Source organism: Mesoplodon densirostris, chromosome 12, assembly GCF_025265405.1.
Source record: "Mesoplodon densirostris isolate mMesDen1 chromosome 12, mMesDen1 primary haplotype, whole genome shotgun sequence".
Lineage (NCBI taxonomy): Eukaryota > Metazoa > Chordata > Mammalia > Artiodactyla > Ziphiidae > Mesoplodon > Mesoplodon densirostris.
In genome coordinates, this window is record NC_082672.1 from 54,240,894 (window position 1) to 54,265,665 (window position 24,772).

The following is a 24,772-nucleotide window of genomic DNA, read 5'->3' on the forward strand; positions in this document are numbered from 1 at the left end:
AGAGAGGATTTGTACGTGTTTAACTTCTTCCTGGGGGATTTTTAGTTAGGTGTGGACTTGATGTGCAGATCACCTGTGTCCTTGCCAGGCTTCTGGTCAGTAGTGTGTACACTGAAGAACGGAGCCAAAAAGGGTTAGTGTTCCAACTTTGAAGGGGCGCCCTGGTAATGGCGAGATTCGAGAACAAGGCTTGAATCTAAGGTCGAAATGAGCCTTTCTGTTTCCTTGCCCCTTGATTGACCGTAACTAGCCCAGTGAGGGAACAAGTTGATTTGCCTTCAGGGGGATAGGCAGAGAAGGTGCAAAGAGGCCTGGCAGGGCTTCTGGAAGGCCCCACCTGGTCTGTTACCCACATGCAGCGGGAAGCTCAGTGGGAGCCTTCCTGACCTGAGAGCAGATGGTCCCAGAGAGAAGAGAGGGACCCACTCCGGGCTTTTAATGTTCAAGGACAAGCCCCATGGGTTTTGGGCTCTCGCCCGTTGTATTTGACGTGGCTCGTCCTTGGGGTTTGTAGGGGTTTGTGGGACCAGGAAGAGAATGGCCCCTCTCTGGGTTGAGGTAATGGCATTGTAGTTACAACTGTGACCCGAGCAAGCTTTTCTTTGTCGTCTGATGGACTGCTAATGTTTGAAAGTTCGTAGTGCACTGGAAAATAAGGGGCCCTCTTTCTTCTCTCTTTTGGGTGTAGGTTCCTAAATCTGTCTTGTGCGTTACCCCATTCCTCCGTAGTCTCCGTTTCTAAAGCTGTCTGCTGAAGCAGCTGCCTCTCATTCTCTGTTTGGCATGCCTCCGGTTCTCCATGTGACCGTCCAGCCCTCCTGGCCCTGGGTCCTCCTGCAGCCTCTGGGATGAGCTTTGCCACCTCTTGCCTTCTCATTTATGGGCATATCCCTGCACTTGGAGAGTCATTTCCGTATTCTGCTACACTCCCAGCAGGGAGAGGGGGTCCAGGTGTGCTTCCTCCTCTGGCCTCCAGGATGCTCTCAGCCCTTCACACATGACTACGATCGGGGTTTTCTGCCAGGCCGTGCTGTGGCACCAACCACTTGCTTTAACCAGCTCATTCATATGTGTGTGTCTTTGTGTGTGTGTGTGTGTGTGTGTGTGTGTATATCTATATATTTAAATAAATAATATATTTACACACACCTACTTATAATTTGCAACAGAAACTCCTCCAAGTTTGTGGGTTGTAGATAGCACCATCCCTGGTTTCACCTGGGTGGTACCCATGATGGAGTGGGTCTCCTAGCTGGAAGTCCCTCCTGGGCATTGGACTGCCTGCCTGCCCCACTCCCCAAGGCCTACGCCACCCTATCCCAGAAGTAGTTTCCCCTTCATTTGTTCTCCTGTAGCTCTTATCTTTATCCTTGTGATTCATCTGTTTAATCCTGTGTTGCCCGTCGTGATGTTCTATATACATATCTATTTAATGAGTTGTATGCATCCTTTTTATTCCTATATGTAAAAATTGTGCTTGTAAAAGGACTTGAGATATTTTGTGGATTAAAGCGTAGTACATATGAGGACAACTTGACAAAAATTCTTTCTGAAGACAGTGAAGGTAAAAGCATCTCCAGCTCCCAAACTGAGCCACCCTTTGCCAGGTGGCTTTGCTTTTTTTTTGTGGTTGTTGTTGTTGTTGTTTTTGTAGATTATGGTAAGAACGTTCAACATGGGATCTGCCCTCTGAACAGCGTTTAACGTGTTAATGTGTACGGTATAACATCGTTAACTACAGGCACGGTGTTACACAGTAGAGCTCTCAGATTTAATCATCTTGCATAACTGGAACTTTGCTTTGAAGGTTTCTGATAGTCAAGGCAAAATGAAATGTGAATTGGATTTCTTAGCTCTGAGCAGCTGTTCTTAGAAAAATATTTTCAGACTCATCCATAGCTATAAACTCTAAACTGGTGATCCTCTTTAAAGGCTCAGCTGCTGGTGTCATTTCATGGGCTTTCAGGTTTCAGTGATTTTAATAATATCCTGGAGTGTGACTTTCAATGCTGAGACTCCTGAGAGACAAGGAGAATTTCACTCTCCTCACCCTGCTTCTTTACCATTCTGCAATTCCTCCCATTTTCCTTTTCTTTATCCTTATACCTCTTCTCCCTTTCCCCCAAATTTGTTCTAGTTTTCAGACCTAGAAGCCAGACTATTAAGTCCATAAATGGCCAAGAAGGCACTACCAGCATTCTTTGGAACCCTGCATTTCACGAAGCCCCTTTACAGAAAATTTGTACCCGCCTTCATGAAAAGGACTTGCCCAAATTATAAATATGTACACTATGCCAGAACTTAGGCTTTTAAGAACTTGAACATTGTTTGCATATAGATACTGGACTTGGAAGGATGCAGTCTTTAAATATTGCTCTAGTTAAAGTAATTGACTAACAGTTGTGGGTGAGCGGTAGCAAGATTGTATATAATGAGCCTGGTTATTTAGTAGCGTTCCTACGGCTGGCTTCATGGTTTCCTGAACATTTTAAATGAGAAAAGCCAGTGTGCCTGCTTTAGTGTGAGATGGGTTCTGTTGCAGCAGTTGTAACTGTACCTGAGAAGCAAAGCCAGGTAGAGAAACCATGGGAGGGTGCAGTTCCACCTTTCCAGGGAAAATGAACTGAAGATCTATGACTCATGCACCCACCGTGGTCCTCCAAGATCCAGGGTATAAGGCCTAGATGCAGCCTCGTACAAACACAGGATTAGGGAAAGGAAGTCTGCAGGACTCCCTCCTCAGAGGACCCCCAGTGGAAGGGGAAGGGGCCAGCCAAGACCCTCAGTCTGCTGGGGTCTCAGGGTGGGAGCCCTAAGCAGCTAGAATGTTCTGGTGAGGCCCTTCTGGGAAATAGCCATTAAATCTAGATGTGAGCCTGCGCTGTGCCCATCTTCTCTGTCCCTACTCCCATTACAATGGTCGTTCCTGCTCCTTTAGAGACCAGCCATTCCACTTGGCCTTGTCTCTCACTGGACCGCTGCCCTGGCTTTGTAACTGGCTTCCCTGTTTCTGCTTTTGCTCCCCTATAGTCTGTTTTCCACCCAGAGCAAGAGTAGTCCTTTGAAAAGGTAAACCAGACTATGTAACTGTCTCCTCACCCAGTCATAGCTTGTTTGCATTGGGAATGAAGAGTCAAACTTCACATCTGCCCACCAGGGCCCACGGGATCTAGCTCCTGCCTGGGTCTCAGTCTCTCTCACTCATCCCCAGCCTCCCTGACCTCCCTACTCTTCTTCTCACCTGCCAAGCTCCTGGGCCCAGGGCCCGGCACCTGCAGTTTGCTTGGCCTGGAACGCTCTTCCCGTCTTTACAGAGCTGCTCCCTCTTGCCTATCAGATCTCAATTCAGAGCCTCAGAAGAGCCTCCCTGGCCATCCTGCTAGAAGTAAGGACACCCCCATCCCCGTGTTGCCCAGGATTGGTGGTGAATGATCGTTTTCAAATTTCCGTGGGGGCTTTATATGTCTGTGAAATGTAACGAAGATGTCACAGCAGCGTCACATTGCTGTGGCGCCCCCTCCCGCTCCCTGCGCCCGCCGTGGACTGGCAGAAGCGGTTCAGGAGCTGCACGCCTCGTGGATGCTACTTCGAGTAGCAGCTTCGCTCCACGGCTACCCTGCGTGCGTCCTTAGGACTAACTGTTCTCTGCAACCCTCTGGCTTGTGGCTTGTGTCCCCCAGTAGAACGTTCGCTCCACAATGGCAGGGATCTTGCCCTGGATTTCTCACCCCTCCACCCACCATGCCAGGATCGGTACTGACGCACACTAGCTTCCTATTAAATCGTTGTCGACACTCCAGCACCCTGATGGGCCTGCCCTGCTGAGCCCAGCCCAAGCGGGAGGAGATCAGAGGAAGCCCAGGCTGCCTGCCTTCTCCCCAGTGGGTCTGCTTTGTCTCCACATCCAGTATCAGGCAAGGAGTGGGCCTCGGTCACTGTTACAGTGGCTGGAAGAACATGACTCCGCTTCAGCAGTATCGCTCACTCGCTGTGTGGTGCTGGCCGAGTGCCTTCAGTACCACCTGCCTCCCTTTCCACGTCCGTAAAGGAGGCCTGGCATTTCCTTCGCCCATGAAATCAGGTGCTGCTCTTGCACGCGCTTAGCAATCTCCAGAACAGTGCCCCCGCGTGGCTTCGCAGCTGTGCATTGATTTTGTAACTAAAAGACAAGACTTAATCTCCTTCTTGACACTTTTTAATGAGATAGAGTGGGGTCAGCAAACTTTTCCCGTGAAGGGCCACACAGGAAATATTGTAGATGTGAGCCACCTAGGTCACTGCTCGGTTTGCAGCCCGCCCCTCCCCCCGCTGCTGCCCAACAGTTAAAAATATAAAAACTATTCTAAGCTTAAGTGCCATAGGAAAGCCGGCCAGGGCGAGGTTTGCCAGTCCCTCGTGATAAGCAGTTGGAGTTGTATTTCTGTGGGACTCAGTCAATTTTATTTTCTGTTTGAATGAAATAAGAAATGTGACCCCTAACAGTTTTATTTCTCTTGAATTGATCCTCTTGCAAAGCTGTTATTCATCATTGTACTCATACCTTACAGTCTTTCTCACTTGTTTTCAAGTGCATTGTAAACCTCGAGTTTTAGAACAGCTTTCTCTCAGCTCAGAATCGTGGTTCTGCAGGGTGGGGTCAGTGGTTTGTGTAGGAGAGCCCGTTTAGAGACCGTTTGGAGCTGGGGTCTGCCCTCAGATCTGGATGAACTCTGATAATAACGCATTTTTGCCTGCCATTCCAAGTATAGTAAGTTGTTAATTTCCTGAAGTTTTCTCCTATCAAAAGGGTTTACCTTTGTATAGACATCTGATTAAACCTTCGATTGAATTTAGAGCTGATACATTTATTCTTGTTTCATTTCTAATAGCCACATGTGAATTATTATGAAGCCAAGTTTTTATAGTATTATAAACTTTCTAACTGCTTAGTTATAAATAGGTTATGCTTGGATACAACTGATCTGTTGTAAAAACTGCTCCTTCCCCTGCTTTTGCTGCCAGGGTCTCCTGATGGCCTGCAGGCCATCTCTTGCTCATCTTATAAACCATTATTGTTGACATACTTATTCAATTCACTTTCTAATTTTGTTTTAAATATTCTTTAGTTTCAGCATTTACCAAAGTCCTCTGGAGTTGACAAGGGTAGTAGGTCTTAGAAAGATTGTGAAAAACAAAATTGATATGGGACTTCCCTGGCAGTGCAGTGGTTAGGAATCCACCTGCTAATGCAGGGGACACGGGTTCGAGCCCTAGTCTGGGAAGATCCCACATGCCACGGAGCAACTGGGCCCGTGTGCCACAACTACTAAAGCCTGTGTGCCTAGAGCCTGTGCTCCGCAACAAGAGAAGCCACCGCAGTGAGAAGCCCGCGCACCGCAATGAAGAGTAGCCCCCGCTCGCCGCAACTAGAGAAAGCCCGTGCACAGCAACGAAAACCTAATGTGGCCAAAAACAAAAGTTGATAAAATAGTACCTAGGTATCTCTAACTTGGTTTCTTTAACTCTGTTGTTTGGGGCTCACCAGCTGCTGAGGGGCCTGGAGCCTCGCACAGGGTGAGTGTAGTTTCTTGACAGTGCGTGATCTGAGTAGCTGATACTGTGTTTGGTTAGAGCGTAGATTTGGGAGCCGGCTCTGCCACTCGCAGCTGCGTGATGTTCGGCACCTTTTTGACCACTCTAAGACTCAGTCTCTCCATCCAGAAAGCTGGGCTAAAACAGAACCTTCTGTATAGGATTATGAGTCCTAAATGAGTTAATACCTGCTTGGTGCATACTTAGTGCCATGGAAGTATTAGTTGTTGTTATTTATTGAGGGAAAATATGGTTTCACTGATACATTTTTTAAATGTTTTTTCCCCGGTTTTATTGAGATATAATTGATGGACCACACTGTATAAGTTTAAGGTGTTGAACATAATGATTTGACTTACGTGTATCATGAAATGATTACCAGGACAAGTTTAGTTGACATCCGTCATCTCCTACAGATATCAAAAGAAAGAAAAAAAATACTTTTTTCCTTGTGATTAGAACTCTTTTAGGACTTATTCTCTTTTAACAACTTTCATGTATATGATATAGCAGTGTTAATTGTAGTCATCATGTTGTGCATTACATCTCTAGTACTTATTTATCTTATAACTGGAAGTTTGTGTCTTTTGACCACCTTCATCCAGTTCTACTCCCTTTATCCCCTGCCTCTGGTAACCACAGATCTGATTTTTCTATGAGTTTGGGGCTTTTGTTTTGTTTTGTATTTTAAGAATCCACATATGAGTGAGATCATACAGTATTCGTCTTTCTCCGTTCAACTTAACATAATGTCCTCAAGGTCCATCCATGTTGTCCCAAATGGCAGAATTTCCTACTTTTTTATGACTGAATAATATTTGATTGTCTATATATATTCCACACCTTTTCTTTACTCATTCATCCATCAGTGGACACTTAGGTTGTTTCCATGTCGTGACTATTGTAAATAATGCTGCTATGAGCATGGGGGTGCAGATATCTCTTTGACATAGTGTTTTCGTTTCCTTAGGATATATTCCCAGGAGTAAAGTTGCTGAATCTTGCTGATATATATTAATGGATAACACTCCCCATGGAAAATTTTATATCTGACTTGCTTTGTTCATTTAAATTTTCTCTCCAGGCTTTTGTGGAGGCCCAGAACAAGATTACTGTGCCATTTCTTGAGCAGTGTCCTATCAGAGGTTTATACAAAGAGAGAATGACTGAATTGTATGACTATCCCAAGTATAGTTGCCACTTCAAGAAAGGGAAAAGGTATGTGAAGTTGCTTTCATTTAATTTTCTTTTTACTTTTCTGATCTAATGCGTTCTTAAATTTTACAGTACAAATTCTGAATAACTTATCAGTTTATAAACTTAATTCATTATAAAATCGATTTATTTCTATGCTGGAATATGAGAATAATATTTTTTGGTCTGTTGACCACATTCTTAAAAGAAGGACTAAGAAATTTAGCAGAGATGTGTCCTAGGAGGAAATCTAGATTGTAGGAAATGATTGTTGTCTTGTGGCTAGTAATTGGTGAGATAGCAGGATTCATAGACAGCAGTGGAGATTTGTTTCCCTCTGAAATTAATTCTCTTTAGCTTATACTACTTGAGAAGACATTATTATATGCATTTCTTCCATCCAGGAATGGAAATGGGCCAGGATGCAGCACCCATTAATTCACCTCTCTTGTTCCTTGCCCTCTGACACCCACTTAAAACATAGTCTCTTGTTTGCTTTTTAACTCTCTTTGGAACCACTACCACAAATTTAGAGTTTGTTAGACTTCACATACATAGGGATTAGCAAAGTATGATCTGCATGCCAAGCCCTATCTACCCCCTGTTTTGTAAATAAAGTTTAAATGGCACACAGCCATGCCCCTTGTTTGTGTGTTATTCATGGCTGCTTTTGTACAACAACTGCAGAATTGAGTAGTAGCATCAGAGTCTGTGTGGTGCACAAAGCTTAATTAATTTGCAGTCTTGCCCGTTACAGAAAAGGTTTGCCCACCCCCTACCCTAGCACCCTGGCTGGGGATGGGAACCAGCACTTCATTTTAGCAAATCTGCTGTCTTCTCCATTGAAAAGAAAAAGCTACTGCTTTATTTGAATATGAGTTTTCATTTTAGGAAATAAAGCAGGCTTTATTTAGCTAATGTGTAGAATTACAATATATTATTTGAATTCCTAAAGCAATTCAGGGAACAAACTCTAGCTACAGGGAGATGGTGGGACCTTCCACTCTAGTCCCCATGTCCCTGGCACGGCCTGTTTGCAGCTGTACCTTTGTATGTTGTTTTCCTTTTTCTATTTGTTTGTATGTATTTGGTTTTTCTCCACAACTAGAAAACTCCATAGCTGAATAAAGACCATCTCTGTCCCCCAGGTATTTCTATTTTTACAATACAGGTTTGCAGAACCAACGAGTATTATATGTACAGGACTCCTTAGAGGGTGAAGCCAGAGTGTTCCTTGACCCCAACATACTCTCCGATGACGGCACGGTGGCGCTCCGAGGTGAGGGCTACACAGCCAGGCCCACGGGAGTCCCGGGGCCCTTGCTCGCAGCTCTGAAAGACCAGACAGAGTGTGGACCGTATTGTAGAACAGATGCACACGCAGTGTCAGGAAAGCTGATTTATGCACGGTAAATTCAGAACACGTGGGTAGTCACATCTCCTTCTGATGGCATGAAGCAGGACTAGAGAATAATTCACACTGGACCTAAATTAGCTTCTAGGGCTTCTGGGATCTTGAAGTATCATCATCACTCTCTGTAGCTTCTCTGAGACCTGTCTATGTTTGGAAAAAAAATTAATTCTCTTCCGTAAGAAATTTAAGTTGTACAAAAAATGTTTTAACTATAAATATAAAACAGGAAAGAATATTTATGAAATCTGCTTCCTTGTGCGGAAAAAGTGATGTTTTCAAATTTAGTTAATTGTTAGTATGTTAGAATTAAAAGTATAAAACACAGTCTTGTAGAAATTAGACAACTTGGTGCCTTGTCCCCAGAGGATGCAAGTTTAAAAGCTGAATAAGTATGTTTTACTGTATGCAAAAATATGTATGCACTTGCCGTATGTCTCCTAAATAACTTCCTCCAAGATAACCTCCTCTACGGGCCATGAGATTACCCCAGATTTGTGCCATAAGCACCACTTCTAGGGTAAGGAAGTTGTCTACACTCTGGTTCTGTGGTTTAAAAATTGTACACTTTGAGAATCATCTCTGGCTAGTATTCTAGATGTTTTTAGTTAAGTTGGCTCAGCATTTCCTCTGTAGCATCTTCTCTCTTGTAGAAAAAGCACAAGTGTAGGTTCAGCCCTATAGAATTGAGCAGTTGGAACGCTGAAGTCCTGTAACTGATTAGGTGGGAATTAAAGAGGCCTGTTCCAGCAGATCTGTGTGAGAAGACCCTTTTATAAAGGCATTCAGTCATTTAGTGCTTCCCTCCTCCTCTCCCCCAATAGGCTGTGTATGTACACGATGATCTTTAATCTCATCAGTATTGAGAGTAATCAGTATTGGAAATAAGATGCCAGCCAGCTTATTGTGAGCATTCTTCCATGAATTTGGTCTTGGAAATGAAGACCAGTTGTGAGTGAATTTAATACACTGATTCTGTGCAGTAATACACCCTAAATAGAAGTTTATTTCATTTTAACCAAGGTCTATCTTGCAACTCATCCAGAGGACTTCATTATAACAGGGTCTCACCTCTCACTCTGATAATTAATTCCAGTAACATTTTTATGTAATGCTTGTCATGTATGGACCCTGATGGATGACAAGGTAAATTAGACATGGGACTTGGTCTCAGTCTTTGAGTGTTCTGAAGATGATATTATAGGGAAGTCACAGTATAGGTAGACATTCAGATTCTTTTGATAGTATATGATTTTTTAAACATATATTTCAAGTCAAAGTGTTTTATTTACATTTTTCCTGAAATTTTTAAAATTATATATAATTTATGTAGAGTAAAAAGTGAATATTTACTCCTCATCACATTCTTGACTCTTTTCTGCGTTTATAGACGTTTGAGCCTGGATACTTTATAGGAATTATAAGTGATTAATAAGAAGGTTTTATGAAATTTTAACCTTATTTTTCACTAGTAGAAGTTCCACGTAAAATAGTAGGAAACCCGTGAAAATAGTTGGGTCTCTTAGGATAATTTTTAACCCCCAGTGAAGTTTAACAGACATCATAAGAGGAAATCTCTGGTGTCGGTATCTGGTACCAAACACTACACATTCCTTATAATCATAAAGCTAACAGAAACATATAAATATTTGTCAAGAAACATTCCACAGTGGTTAGAACATTCTGTCTGTGATGGCCTCAAAGAATGGGGGACAGTGCGTTAGTCCATCAGTGGTGTTGCCTTCCTTATTTTTTCACGGTCACTTTTGGAATGTGCACTGCGTGAGTCTTCATTGCAAACCCTCAGGCTTCATTTACCTGGGCTTTTAGTTGTCGGATGGTGTGGACATGAGTCCTGGAGTGCCAGCAATGCTCAGAAAACGAGGTTGTAAAGAGGGATTTCAAGTAGTTTGGAGTCCATTCCAAAAATTATGTAATGGCTCCAGTTTAGTTCTGTTACATCCAGTCATTACTCTAAAAGCAGTTTCCTTACTCCTTTTCCCCCTTCTTCCAAGATATAAATAAAATATGCTGAAAGTCCCAGATGAGCTCTGCTTTTAAATGAACTGCTTATTGATTATAGAAAATTTTTAAATGGAAGCATCTTAGTGGTCATATAATCTATTACTTCATTTTACAGATGAAGAAACTAAAGCCTGGAAAGGTTAAGACACTTGTCCAAGGTCATAAGGCAAATTCCTGGGGGACCTGGGTGAGCCCCCAGGATTCCTCACAACCAATTGCCTGCTCCTCCTGTTGTCACATCCTGCTTCCATGTGTGACAGAGAGCTTTGTCAGACAGCACAGTGGGCAGTGGGCAAGGCTGGGAGTTGTGTCCCCACGTTCACCATTTGACAATTTCTCGTGTGTCCCTTAGGCTATGCGTTCAGTGAAGATGGTGAACATTTCGCCTATGGTCTGAGTGCCAGTGGCTCAGACTGGGTGACGATCAAGTTCATGAAAGTCGATGGTGCCAAAGAGCTTCCAGATGTGCTCGAGAGAGTCAAGTTCAGCTGTATGGCCTGGACCCACGATGGGAAGGGAATGTTCTACAACGCATACCCACAGCAGGATGGGAAAAGTGATGGTAGGTTGAGACTTCAGATGAAGCACCTTTTTCATGAAATGAAGTGTGACTTCACATGACTTAAAGAAGCTAAACCCTACATAGAGGTTGCTTGGTCTAGAATCATGTTTCCTCGAAGGACGTTGTATCTGTTAGCCTAGTTGTGTAACAGTTCCTGCCAAAACTTTGTGGTTCAGAATAACGACCACTTATTTTCGCTGTGAGTCTGCAGGTTGGCCAGGCAGTTCTTCTGGGCTTAGCTGAATTCTATCATGTATCTGAGATGAGCTGCTGGTCAGTTGACTGATCTTAGCGTGACTTTTTCACATGTCTGGGGTGTCAGTTCTGCTCCATGTGGTCTCTCATTCTCTAGCAGGCCAGTCCAGGTTTGTTCACATGGCAGCTCAGCAGGATTCCAAGGGGGAGAGCTGAAAGGCACGACCTCTTTGATGCCTGGGCTTGCTACTGGAACATCACTTCACTGTATTCTTTGGGCCAAAGCAAGTCACAGGACCAACTGCTATTCAAGGGGTTGGGAGGGAGTTACAGGGAACTGTGAAAAATTGGGGCCATTTTTATTGCCGTCCATTCTTCACATATGCATTCTTTCTCCCAAGGGGATCATGGAGAAGATGGATTTTTTTTTTTAACAAAACCAACTTATTTAATGATGCTGAGTGATGATAAAATTTTACAGGAATCACATCTCTTTCTCTGCTCAGAAGTTACAGGTCACCTGTTGGTCACACTTGTCTTGACACTTTTGTCCTCGTTAACTTCCAGGACACACCTTTGTTCTCCACTTGAATTGCACAAAGATCCTACTGTGTGCAAGTGGTCCCTCTTTCTTTTCCCCTTCACCTCTCACCTTCCCAGGCAGGAAGGGCCCTGTAGCTTGTACCTTGCTGGTACATCTTCTTTACGCTGCTCCATATTTCCATGTGACATACAGCATTTTCATGTTGTCTTGGTTGATCTTTACAGGTGGGTTACCATCCCTTTGCTAGAGTTTTGGAGCTGGGATGCAGGGTCTCAGGTACTTGTTGCAGGGCCTAGAGCTGGCAGGAAGCACGGCTAGTCCAGTGCTTTCTCCTGCACATGCTGTCCCCTTATCATGGATTGCTGTATCTTTGTCATCTTTAGATAGGCTTTCTTTTCTCTTTTCCCCCCAGTTGAGTTGGGAATAAGGCTATAATACTTTTCATCTGTTTCAGCTGCATTTATCAATAGCTTTTGCTGCCTTTGATTAGATTACTGTAGTACCTTTTTCTTAGTTCACCAATGAACTACAAGAGGAGCTAAGAGTAGGCTTTTTATCCAAGGGTGTTGGCTAAAGAAAGACCTCTGTGCTCTGTACACTGAATTAGCTGCCTATATTAAGAGTGCTGCTGAGTTAGAAAGTGTTGGCTGTTTCCAAGTTCTAGGAGACCAAAAAAGTATATAACTGGCCATTTCTTTTTAGAGAACAGTGTTATTAAGTTAACTTGTGAAAAACATGGAAATTATTATTTAGCCTTAATTTCCATTGGCAGAAATAGTAATAATTAGTCACTGTGGTTGATTTAAGAAAGCCAGCATCTTCTCCCAGCTGTAATTTTGCTGTCCTGTTCGGAAGACCTCAACAGCCTTTCAGGTTGTGTGGTGGAGGACTTATGAATGAGGCTAAGCAATTCTGGCTATGTGCTTGTTACCAGTGTTCCTGGAAAACCCATGGAAAATCACCAAGTTAAGCTTTTTTTTTTTTTTAATGTTATGGTATTATCTTCCTTTTTTTCCATCATTGTCCTGAAGAAAAATCAGCCTCCAAAATCAGCAAATATATGTGATTATTTCCAGGGTGATACCCAACTGATACTTAACTCTCTCTCTCTTTTTTTTTAATAGATTTAATCTTTTAGAGCAGTTTCAGGTTCACAGCATAAGGTACCAAGATTTCCCATATACCCTCTGCCCCTCACACATGCATGGCCTCCCCCATTATCAGCATCCCCATCAGAGGGTACAGTAGATGAGCCTGCACGGACACATCATAATCACCCCAAATCCACAGGTTACGTTAGAGTTCACTCGTGGTGTTGTACATTCCATGGGTTTGGGCAAACATATGATGATATACATCTACCATTGTAGTATCGTAGAGTGTTTTCACTGCCTTAATAATCCTGTGTTCCACCTATACATCCTTCCCTCCCCTGCCAACCCCTGGCAACCACTGATCTTTTTTACTATCTCTATAGCTTTGCCTTTTCCAGAATGTCATGTAGTTGGAATCATACAGTATATAGACTTTCAGATTGGCTTCTTTCACTTAGTGATGTGCATTTAAGTTTTTTCCATGTATTTTTATGGCTTGATAAAAACACTAAAAAACATTATTTTAGCATTAAATAATATTCCATTGTCTAGATGTACTATAGTTTGTTTAGCCATTCACCTCTGAAGGACATCTTGGTTGCTTCCAAGTTTTGGCAATTATGAATAAAGCTGCTGTTAACATCCGTGTACAGGTTTTTGTGTGGATGTCAGTTTTCAACTCATCTGGGTAAATACCAAGGAGCACAGTTCCTATATCATAACAGTATGTTTAGTTTTGTAAGAAACTGCCAAACTGTCTTCCAAAGTGGCTGTACCATTTGCATTCCCACCAGCAATGAATGAGAGTTCCTGTTGTTCCACATCTTGGCCAGCATTTGGTGTTTTGAGTGTTCTGGGTTTTGGCCATTCTAATAGGTGTGTGGTGGTATCTCATTGTTTTAATTTACAGTTCCTTGATGACATATGCTGAGGAGCATCTTTTCACATGTTTATTTTCCATTCGTATTTCTTCTTCGGTGAGGTTAAGATCTGTTAAAGTCTCTGGCCCATTTTTTAAATTGGGTTCTTCATTTTCTTATTGTTGAATTTTAAAAGTTCTTTGTATATTTTGGGTAACAGTCCTTTATCAAATATTTGCTTGTCTTTTCATTCTCTTGACAGTATCTTTTCGTGGAGCTGAAGGTTTTAATTTTAATGAAGTTTGGCTTATCAGTTATTTCTTTCATGGATTATGCCTTCGGTGTTGTATCTGAAAAGTCATCACCAAATCCAAGGTCATCTAGATTTTCTCCTGTGTTATCTTCTAGGAGTTTTATAATTGCATTTACATTTTTAGGTCTGTGATCCATTTTGGGTTAATTTTTGTGAAGTGTATAAGGTCTGTCTTGACTCATTTTTTGCATGGGGTTGCCCAGTTGTTCCAGAACCATTTGTTGAAAAGACTGTCTTTTCTACATCGTATTGCCTCTGTTCCCTTATCAGAGATCAGTTGACTGTATTTATGTGGGTCTGTTTCTGGGCTCTCTACTCTTTTCCCTTGATCTATTTGTCTATTTTGCTAATACCACACTGTCTTGATTATTTATAATAAATCTTGAAGTCAGGTAGTGTCAGTTGTCCACCTTTGTTTTCTTCCTTCGGTATTGTGTTGGCTCTTCTGGGTTTTTTACCTCTCCTCATAAACTTTAGGATCAGTTTGTCCATATCCACAAAATAACTTGCTGGGATTTTGACTGGGATTGCATTGCATCTGAAGATTAAGTTGAAAAGAACTGTCATCCTGACAATATTGAGTGTTTCTGTCCATAATATATTGAGTATATCTTTCCATTTATTTAGTTATTCTTTGATTTCTTTCATCAGTTTTGTAGTTCTCCTATAGACCTTATACATATTTTATTAGATTTATACCTAAGTATTTCATTATGGGGGCTGCTAATGTAAATGGTACTGTGTTTTTAATTTCAAATTCCACTTGTTCATTGTTAGTATATAGGAAATGGATTAACTTTTGTATATTAACCTTGTATCCTACAGTCCAGCAACCAGATACTTAGCTTTTTAAATATTTCTAGCATTGTACAGTATGGGAGGAATAGATTTTCTTAAAACTGTCAGCTGAATTTCAGTGTACGTTTTTAATTCCTTTAGGCACAGAAACATCCACCAATCTCCACCAAAAGCTCTGCTACCATGTCTTGGGGACTGATCAGTCAGAAGATATTTTGTGTGCTGAGTTTCCTGATGAGCCTAAGTGGATGGGTGGAGCTGAGGTATTGTTCTACCATGAGATTTTACCCACAAACACCATCTCTCTTGGATTGTGTATATAAATATTCTTCTTATGTGGTGATCTTTACAGATGGTAGAAGTCCTTTGAGTGAATATTCTTTTGTTAAAAATATTAGTACTCAAATGGACTCTTTTTTTTTTTTTACATCTTTATTGGAGTATAATTGCTTTACAGTGGTGTGTTAGTTTCTGCTGTATAACAAAGTGAATAAGTTATACATATACATATGTTCCCATATCTCCTCCCTCTTGGATCTCCCTCCCTCCCGCCCTCCCTATCCCACCCATCCAGGTGGTCACAAAGCACCGAGCTGATCTCCCTGTGCTATGCGGCTGCTTCCCACTAGCTATCTATTTTACGTTTGGTAGTGTATATATGTCCATGCCACTCTCTCACTTTGTCCCAGCTTACCCTTCCCCCTCCCCATATCCTCAAGTCCATTCTCTAGTAGGTCTGTGACTTTATTCCTGTCTTACCCCTAGGTTCTTCATGACATTTTTTTTCTTAGATTCCATATATATGTGTCAAATGGACTCTTAATAATGAGGGTGATAAATCTTTTAACTGTAATCTCAACATAAACATCTTAATACTAAAAGTAATACATGCTTATGGTAAAATTGTAAAAGTACAAAATAACATAAAGTAAAACCTGAACATTTCAAAACTTGGAATCCTGATTCTCAGAGGTGAGGAGAGTTTCCTTCCAAAACTTTTCTTTGTATACACAGGTGAGAATGTAGGGGGAGAGAGAGTGTGTGTGTTTTTCTTTTTAACACAGCTGTGCTCTTCATGCCTCTTGTTCTCTTGTTTTTATATTAAAATATGTATTCTTTGGATATTTATGCATCTCATAGGTGGTTTATACATGCCTTAGGGGTCTTGATAATAACCAGCCTCGGTTGAAGTGATATGTCTTTGTAGTTACTGTCCCAGATTTTATTCTGTATCTTGAGAATCGCCTGTGAAAAAAACTTAGAGGAGCTTAGAGAAAGAATTGGACTCTTGTTAGCTCATTTCTGGGTACTAAGAAATATATATATATATATATATATTTTTTTTTTTTTTAAGAAAGAAAAGCATTCTGAATGTTTTCATATAGGTGGGCTATCATCCCATTTTAGTGGGAATGAGGAATCCACTAGAAACATTTTAGCCCATTGAACCTCTTACCCCTTCTCCGGGATACAATTAGAACTTTGGTAAGAAAGGGGTATTTTAGATTTGAACTTCTGTGCATGAGTCTGATTCATTGGGGGATAGAATATGAATCCACGGTTTTTTAGTCCACGTGCGTTAATATACCTTATTCCAAATTGTCCTTTTATTTATTTTGATTCTCTAGAACCACAGTTGGCAGCCTACTGCTCTCAACTGAAATCTGGCCAGCTGCCTGCTTTTGTAGATTGGGTTTTGCTGGAGCACAGTCACGCCCATTTGTTTACTTGTCTGTGGCTGCTTTCAAGCTACCACAGCAGACTTGACTAGTTGCCACAGAAGGAGGCCCTGAAAGCTGAAAGTATTTACTTTCTGGCCCTTAATAGAAGAGGTTTGCCAGACTTTAGTGCAGTATGTTAAAAGTGAATTTATAAGACTTGCATATTATTGTCTGAAACTGTGCCCTTTTTTCATACTTCTTCCCCACCTTACAGGCGTTTCTTGTATAGTTACTGTTGTCATCTTTCTCACATTTGTTTTTAATGGCTTTTCTGACTTTATTTGTAGATTGTTTCTACTAGGTTTTCTCTTAGTCCAACTTCTCATACCTAAGGCTTCTGCATTCTGCTGATAGTAGGTATTTATTTATAAAATAATACACATTTTTACCTTCATCTGAGTGAAGCAATTAGGGAGGTAAATATGCTACCAAAAAAAATTTGTAATGTTAGGTCATGTGTTTCTTTTCACCTTTTTGGGGGGAGAGATGTTGATGGGGAAACATTACAGCAGACCTATTTTAATCAAGGTAAAATTATATGGTTGATAAAATGAAATACAACTGAAAATAAGTGCCAGAATAACTGATCTATTTTAGCATATTAGTCCAAAAGAAAACAAGCTTCACAGTAGAATATACATGTAACTAGTTGCTCAGATCTCTTTATTAGCATTTGGTTGAAACAGCTAGGTTTTTTTTTTCTTTTTACTTCTTAAAATCATGGTAAAATATAGCTAACATAAAACTTATCTGTTTAATCGTCAACATAAAGTTTATGAGTTTAATCATTTATAGAGTTCAGTGGCATTAAGTACATTCACATTATTGTGCAAGCATCACCCCCATCTGTCTCCAGAACTTTTTTCATCTTGAGAAACTGAAGCTCTGAACCCATTAAGTGATAACTCTGCATCCCCTCTTCCACCCAGTCCCTGGTAACCACATTCTACTTTCTGTCTCTATGTATTTGACTGTTCTAGGTACCTCATGTAAATGTCATTATATAGTATTTGTCCTTTTGTGACTATTTCACTTAGCATAACATCTTCAAGGTTTATTTCCATGTTGTACCATGTGTCAGAATTCCCTTCCTTTTAAAAATTGAATAATATTCCATTGTGTGCATATACATTTTGTTTATCCAGTTATCCGTCAATGGACACTTGGGGTGTTTCCACAGCATTATTGTGAATAATGCTGCTGTGAGCCACCAGTTTTTTAAAATACAGTGGAAACATTTCTTATATGCATTTAAAATATATGTATATTCTGGGCTTCCCTGGTGGCGCAGTGGTTGAGAGTCCACCTGCCGATGCAGGGGACACGGGTTCGTGCCCCGGTCCGGGAAGATCCCACATGCCGCGGAGCGGCTGGACCCGTGAGCCATGGCCGCTGAGCTTGCGTGTCCGGAGCCTGTGCTCCGCAACGGGAGAGGCCACAACAGTGAGAGGCCCACGTACCGCAAAAAAAAAAAAAAAAAAAAAAAAAAAAATATATATATATATATATATATATATATGTGTGTATATTGAATTCTACTACTAGGCAACTGAAAAGAAAAGCAAATTTAAATAGTTTGGGTGATCATTTTACCATTCACTCAGTAGATATTCACTCTATGTAACTTGTCTAATATAATCTTTACCATAACCGTGGGAGGGCAGTGATCGTTCCATTGCATGGACAAAGTAAAATACCTGAGAGGGTGATTAACTTGCAGGTCCATGGCTGGAACTGCCTGCTGGATATGTTAGACCCACATCCTGTATCTTCTTAACCTCCAGCACTCTGCCTCCCTTGTCAAAAGGTAAGAAGTTGTGCGAAAACAGCAGGAATGACCGTTTAAAGAATGGCAGTAAATGAAGAGATGCATCTGTATTGCACAGAAGCAATAAATGAAGTTGTTTTAAAAAAAAAAGCTAATGGGATGTGTACAGTGAGTCCTAAGGAACTTTATACTAGATCAGGGCCCTGATGAGCAAATTATGCAGAGGAAGTCTGTAAGCAAACCAGTAGGCTTAGTAGACACAAACTGGGTATAGATTTCATTAAGCTGTATTCCAGCTGCTTGGGGGGTCTTGTTAGACATCACCCTTCCAGTGGCCAGGGTTAGTTGGGCAGATTCTGTTGAGAGGACCTTCTTGCTATGTGGAAGAGCAACTTTGTCACTTAAACATGGGTGCTGGGGCTTCCCTGGTGGCACAGTGGTTGAGAGTCCGCCTGCCGATGCAGGGGACACGGGTTCGTGCCCCGGTCCGGGAGGATCCCACGTGCCGCAGATCGGCTGGGCCCGTGAGCCTGCGCGTCTGGAGCCTGTGCTCCGCAACGGGAGAGGCCACAATAGTGAGAGGCCCGCGTACCACAAAACAAACAAACAAACAAACAAACATGGGTGCTATAGTTCTGAACCTTCAGAAGCCTCAGGTATGCCCTGAAATTGATTCAGTTCCAGGTCAGAAAAATCTAGGTCATGCAAAAAGTCGTGATGTACAAGTTTCTTGTACCTGTCAAGGAAGTGTGATAAAGCCCACGGGGGTCCCAGAAGCTGGTGCGCTGTCAGCTGGCTGGACCAGAAGTGCCCGTGCCTGGTGTACGAATGACTGCTCAGGGCATTCACTGAAAGTGAAGCAGGCGGTTTCCTAACAGGCTTTATTTATTTAGTGACCCACACCTTAGAGAAAAGCAGTAGTCGTGATCCTCACCGCACACCCAATGCACGTGCTGCGGTGGTTGCTTTTATTTTTCAAGTAGTTGCTTTTAGGATCGTCATTTTGAATCTCGTATTTTGTGAATACACTCAGTTAACAGTGTCTCTGAATGGAGGGCCAGCACTATCATGAGGGTGTACTGGAGCACGCATCAGGAGATTTTAATTCTGGTCCTGTCTGTGTGGGCTTGGGCAAGTCACATCATCTCTCCAAGTCTGTTTACCTAAGTTCCCTTCAGCGCCTTTTTCAGTCTGTGGATGGAGGATTTATCACAGCATCTCATAGACCCTGGAGGGTTGGGCTTTGTGGGTGTGGCTGAGTGAGTGGATGTCTCTGAATTTCTTTGGTGCGCTGCCCTCCTCCTCCCTTTTGGCTGCTTCAGTCCAGGTTCTCTGAGGGCTTCTCTTTATATCCTAGATGCTGTCTCCTCGTGACTCACCTCCTTCCTTCACAGATACCTCCTCTGCCTTCCTACACGGACAGGTCCTTCTTGCCTTGAGCCACCCGTCAAGTTACTATCACGAAGCAGCTTTAGTTTTCCCACTGTGGCCTAGGACAGCATCCACCCGGCAGAACCCATAGCTTTCTGGACACTTTAGAGTATTTGAACTGTTACTAAAGGTCCACTGCAGCTCAAAACAAAATATCAACTCTCCGATTTACTTGCTTCTTCCCTCTCCCCAGCTCAGGTTTCGTGAGCACGTGGGGGACTAGCAGGTGGGGTAGGTGATATTTGTTCCCTAGACTTGGACATGAGTAGTCACAGTGGCTTTGTTCATGATAGCCCCAAACTGGACACACCCCAAGTATCCATTAACAGGTGCATGAGTGAATAAACTGTGGTATATCCCTGTGATGGAATACTAGTCAGCAATAAAAAGGAATGAACTATTTTTTTTAAGTTTATTTTATTGAAGTATAGTTGATTTACAATGTTGTGTTAGTTTCTGGTGTACAGCAAAAATGATTCAGTTACATATATAATAGTTTGCATATGCTAATCCCCAACTCCCAATCCATTCCTCCCCTACCCTCCCTTCCCCTTGGCAGCCACAAGTCTGTTCTCTAGGTCTGTAATCTGTTTCTGTTTTGTAGAAAATTTCATTTGTGTCATGTTTTAGATTCCACATATAAGTGATATCATATGGTATTTGTCTTTCTCTTTTTTTTTTTAAACCCCACATTTGTTTATTTATTTATTTATTTGTTTATTTTTGCTGTCTTGGGTCTTCGTTTCTGTGTGAGGGCTTTCTCTAGTTGTGGCAAGTGGGGGCCACTCTTCATCGCCGTATGCAGGCCTCTCACTATCGTGGCCTCTCTTGTTGCGGAGCACAGGCTCCAGTCACGCAGGCTCACTAGTTGTGGCTCACAGGCCTAGTTGCTCCACGGCATGTGGGATCTTCCCAGACCAGGGCTCGAACCTGTGTCCCCTCCATTAGCAGGCAGATTCTCAACCACTGTGCCACCAGGGAAGCCCTGTCTTTCTCTTTTTGACTTCACTTAGTATGATAATCACTAGGTCCATCCATGTAGCTGCAAATGGCATTATTTCATTCTTTGTTATGGTTGAGTAATATTCCATTGTATATATACACCACATCTTTATCCACTCATCTGTCAGACATTTAGGTTGCTTCCATGTCCTGGCTATTGTAAATAGTGCTGCTGTGAACATTGGGGTGCATGTATCTTTTCAAATTCTAGTTTTGTCTGACGGTATGGCCAGGAGTGTGATTGCTGGATCATAAGGCAATTCTGTTTTTAGTTTTTTGTTTTTCTTTTTTTTTTTTTTTTTTTGCGGTACGCGGGCCTCTCACTGCCGTGGCCTCTCCCGTTGCGGAGCACAGGCTCCGGACGCGCAGGCTCAGCGGCCATGGCTCACGGGCCCAGCCGCTGCACGGCATGTGGGATCTTCCCGGACTGGGGCACAAACCCGTGTCCCCTGCTTCGGCAGGCGGACTGTCAACCACTGCACCACCAGGGAAGCCCCTGTTTTTCGTTTTTTTCAGGAACTTCCATACTGTTTTCCATAGTGGCTGCACCACTATGGGAATGAACTATTGATACACTCAACAAGAGGGATGAATCTCAGAGTAATTATGCTCCGTGAAAGAAGCTAGAAAAGAAGGAGTACACCGTATTTGATTCCATTTATATAACACTCTAGAAAATGCAAAGTAGTCTATAATGGCACAAAGCAGATCAGTGGTTGCTTGAGAATTGGGGGATGGGAACAGGAAGGAGGGGAATATAAACGGGCAGAAGGCAACTGGCGGACGGTCAGACTGAAGCATCGGAATTTAAGTTTTACGGGGTGGGGGAGGGGGGCAGGGGAGTGGCCATTCTGAGCAGTGACAAGATTGCCTGTTCCCTCCCCTCAGCCCTTCGTCCTGTTTTAGTTTCTACAGTGGCCGCGCAGGGGGAGGAGTTGGAGAAGGGGAACAGGGTTTTTGCTCCTCCGGAGCTGTTTGTCCACATCTCCTGGCAGCTTGCGGTCACGAGGGGTGTCTAGGTACCAGCTCTTTGTGATCCTTTTGTAGTGAGGTCCCCTCGGTTCTGGGAACCTCTGTACTTTGTCGTTCCCTCGTGTGGACAGTAAACTCTCTGGCTGACCTTTTGCGTCGTCCTCCCTTCCCCTCAAAGCTTCTGCTCCCAGCAGGATTCCCTTGAGGTTCATGCCTCTCTGGCACCCCCTTTTCCATCCTTTTTCAGCAGGCTCCTTTCCAGTTGACTGGAGTCCAGCTACCTTCCTGGTGCCTCTTGTTCCAGGGGAAGCCACGTCCATGGGTCGCTCCATCCTGGACATGCAGGCAGTGTTCACCACTGCCCTCCTCACCTGCCAGCCCAGGGCATCCTGCCCTTGGTACCTCCTGCACCTCCAGCTGCTGTGCCCCTGGGGGTAACATGAAACACATACCTGGCATCTGGCTTGGAGGGACAGTGATGTCAGTTATTATGTAAGATAGACTGTGAGGTTTCAGATGGAGGGCAGGACTGTGGGAGGATAGAAATAATCATGTTTTAGAAGGTTCTTCTGGACAAAAACAGTCTATTCTAAAGTGACTTGTAGAGCATTTGGAGGAAAAAAACCCCACAAAGCAAGCATGTTGAGGCACTTTTCCCAGCAGAGGGTGCTCTAGAGTGTAGCTTCTGAAAATATATCAAGTCCCTTTAGAAAGGATTAAGAAGAAAATGCCCAGCCTCTTTGTGATTGTCTAGCTAAATCCTACACTGAGAACCTAATTTTACTGTACAGAGGTAATCTTGATATTAATATGTATCACATATCCCCACAGACCATCTTTATATATTCACTATGTTCCCTAGTAATTAAAATACGTATATACAGCTGACCCTTGAACAATGCAGGGGTTAGGGGTGCTTATAACTTATCATCCCTTTATATATGCAGTTCCTCCATATCCACTATTCTACATCCACAGGTTCAACCAACTCTGGACCTGTAGCATTTCCTACTGAAAAAAATCTGTGTGTAAGTGGACCCAAGTTGTTCAGGGGTCAACTGTGTTTGTGTACACATTTATGTATATTACATATATATGAACTTGTACACATTTACGTATATTTCATATATATGAACATTACCTAATGCTTGACTCATGCTGGGCACTCAGAATGTACATTTCTGTACTCCCCCTTCCCCTGCTGAGGTTCACACACACACACACGCTGTAGACAGACGCTGGTGCACCCGGCGTTGCCTTACAGAGCATACATACTAAAGTCAGATGTTCCTCAGGAAACGCTGCCTCACCTGCCCCTTTCTTGTGGATGGTTTCCACTTGAGCAGTACTGTTCGGCAGCCCTCTTCCTGGTCAGCACAGTTCATGCATTTACTCCCCAAGTACCTGGAAGCCCTTATTACCTTGGGTCCACCACTGTGCCGAGGCCAGGTGGTACTCAGGAGCAGAGATGGGCAGGCTCTGGCCCTGATGGAAGATGTTTTGGCTGTAGTAAACTATTTTATATAAACTTTTTTTTTTGTGGTACACGGGCCTCTCACTGTTGTGGCCTCTCCCGTTGCGGAGCACAGGTGCCGGACACGCAGGCTCAGCGGCCATGGCTCATGGACCCAGCCGCTCTGCGGCAGGTGGGATCCTCCTGGACCGGGGCACGAACCCGTGTCCCCTGCATCGGCAGGCGGACCCTCAACCACTGCACCACCAGGGAAGCCCTATATAAACATTTTTAAGTCACACATAGAGGCTTGGGGGCCCATGACAGAATTCCCACCACGTTCAGTTTGTGTTTCATTCTAAGGACACCGTTGTCCTCTTGACCTTAACTTCGGTACTTGAACCTGAGGCTGCCAGCATGTGTTCTGATTGGTGACCCTTCACCATGCTGTCCCAGGGAGTCCTGCACTTTCACTGGCTCCTGGAGACTGATTCCTTCTGTTCGTCACAGGAGTGGCAGTCCTTATATCGGTCCCAGGGGGACTCCTCCCTGGACTGTGTGTGTCTGAGGCTCACGGCCCACATCCTCTCTTTCACCAGCACTGCATGAAGTAATGATCTCCATCAGGCTGGTGGGCATGCAGGGACATCTCAGAGCATGGTGGGGAAGGCAGAAAGTCAGGAAGCCAAACTAAAGACCTGGCTGTGAGCAAGGCTGCAGGTAGCGCTGCTCTGAATTCATAAAACAGCTCCTGATAGGAGAGGGTTGGTTTTGTGGTAGAAGTTGGATTTGCTGGTCAGTCACTTTTCTCAGCTACCTCTCTTACTGCTCAGTGGGGGAAAAAAGAAAACAAACAGTCGATTCTGAAATAACCGAGCTTATGTGCCAGAGAAACAATCAGGTAGATGAGAAACGAGTGGCTATAGCATGTCGAGACCTCCGTTACTAATTTTACTTTGAATGGGTTTTCTTTTCCTAGAATTTTCTGGTATATCTGTTTCTGGCATACCAAGCAACACATCATAGAGTACTGGGGTTGATTTCCTTTCTCCCGCATTGCTGTAGTAGCACACAGTATTGGGAAAGCTGATTTAAGGACTACCTATCAGAAATGTTTATGTCAGTGCACATCATATTGCTTAGACTATCCCGTGCTTCTGCTACTGACACTGTCTCCTGTTTTTATTACAAATCCATAATGAGCCCCATAAATGAAAAGCCATCACTGTAGGTGATTAGTTTGACATTTAAAAGTTTTCCTAGATTACGTTTTGGAAACATACTTAGTAAAGAGATGTTGTCATGATTCACAACTATTATGAAAGGAATCCACAAGAGTCTGTGAGATAAAACTGATAAGAGTTTCCTGCTCTGAGAGGAAAATGATTAACTCTCAAAGCTATTAAAATCCATTTTCATGCCTTTTGTTAATTTCCCAGGCAACTTTAAGTCTCACTGCTTTTTAGTATACTTTTTTATACACACAATGAATTCTTTTGTCATAATATATAAAAGAAAGTAGTTTCCTCGATTTGAAGAAGTGCATGTACTTTCAAATTATGAAAAGACTTTATCCACCCTCTTCTTGTTGGATTCTAAGTGGAAAAAATTACATATATTAAAGAAATTTCATGTTCGTGAAGCTTTGGTTATTAACACAAGACCATGTAACCATGGAGTCTAGTAGCTCTAGCATAAAACAGCTTATGAGCTTTTCTTTGAAAAGGATAATAAGTTTGATGAAAGTCCACGTATTCTATGTATATGTAAATATTAGTTATGGGTCGCAGCGTTTTGAAAGACAACTTTGTAGATAGTTAAATGGTTGAGAATTTAAAACATTAATAAAGTGATCTTC

The 24,772-nt window shown here is 42.7% G+C and overlaps 1 protein-coding gene across 1 annotated transcript in view; it reads left to right on the top strand.

The window, feature by feature from the left end:
* PREP (prolyl endopeptidase) overlaps positions 1 to 24,772 on the top strand; it is a 140,047-nt gene that overhangs the window by 19,435 nt on the left and 95,840 nt on the right. The window contains exons 3-6 of the mRNA XM_060115106.1: positions 6,656 to 6,789; positions 7,914 to 8,044; positions 10,554 to 10,763; positions 14,709 to 14,830. Coding sequence (XP_059971089.1) covers positions 6,656 to 6,789; positions 7,914 to 8,044; positions 10,554 to 10,763; positions 14,709 to 14,830 — 597 coding nt within the window. The remainder of the gene's footprint in view (positions 1 to 6,655; positions 6,790 to 7,913; positions 8,045 to 10,553; positions 10,764 to 14,708; positions 14,831 to 24,772) is intronic.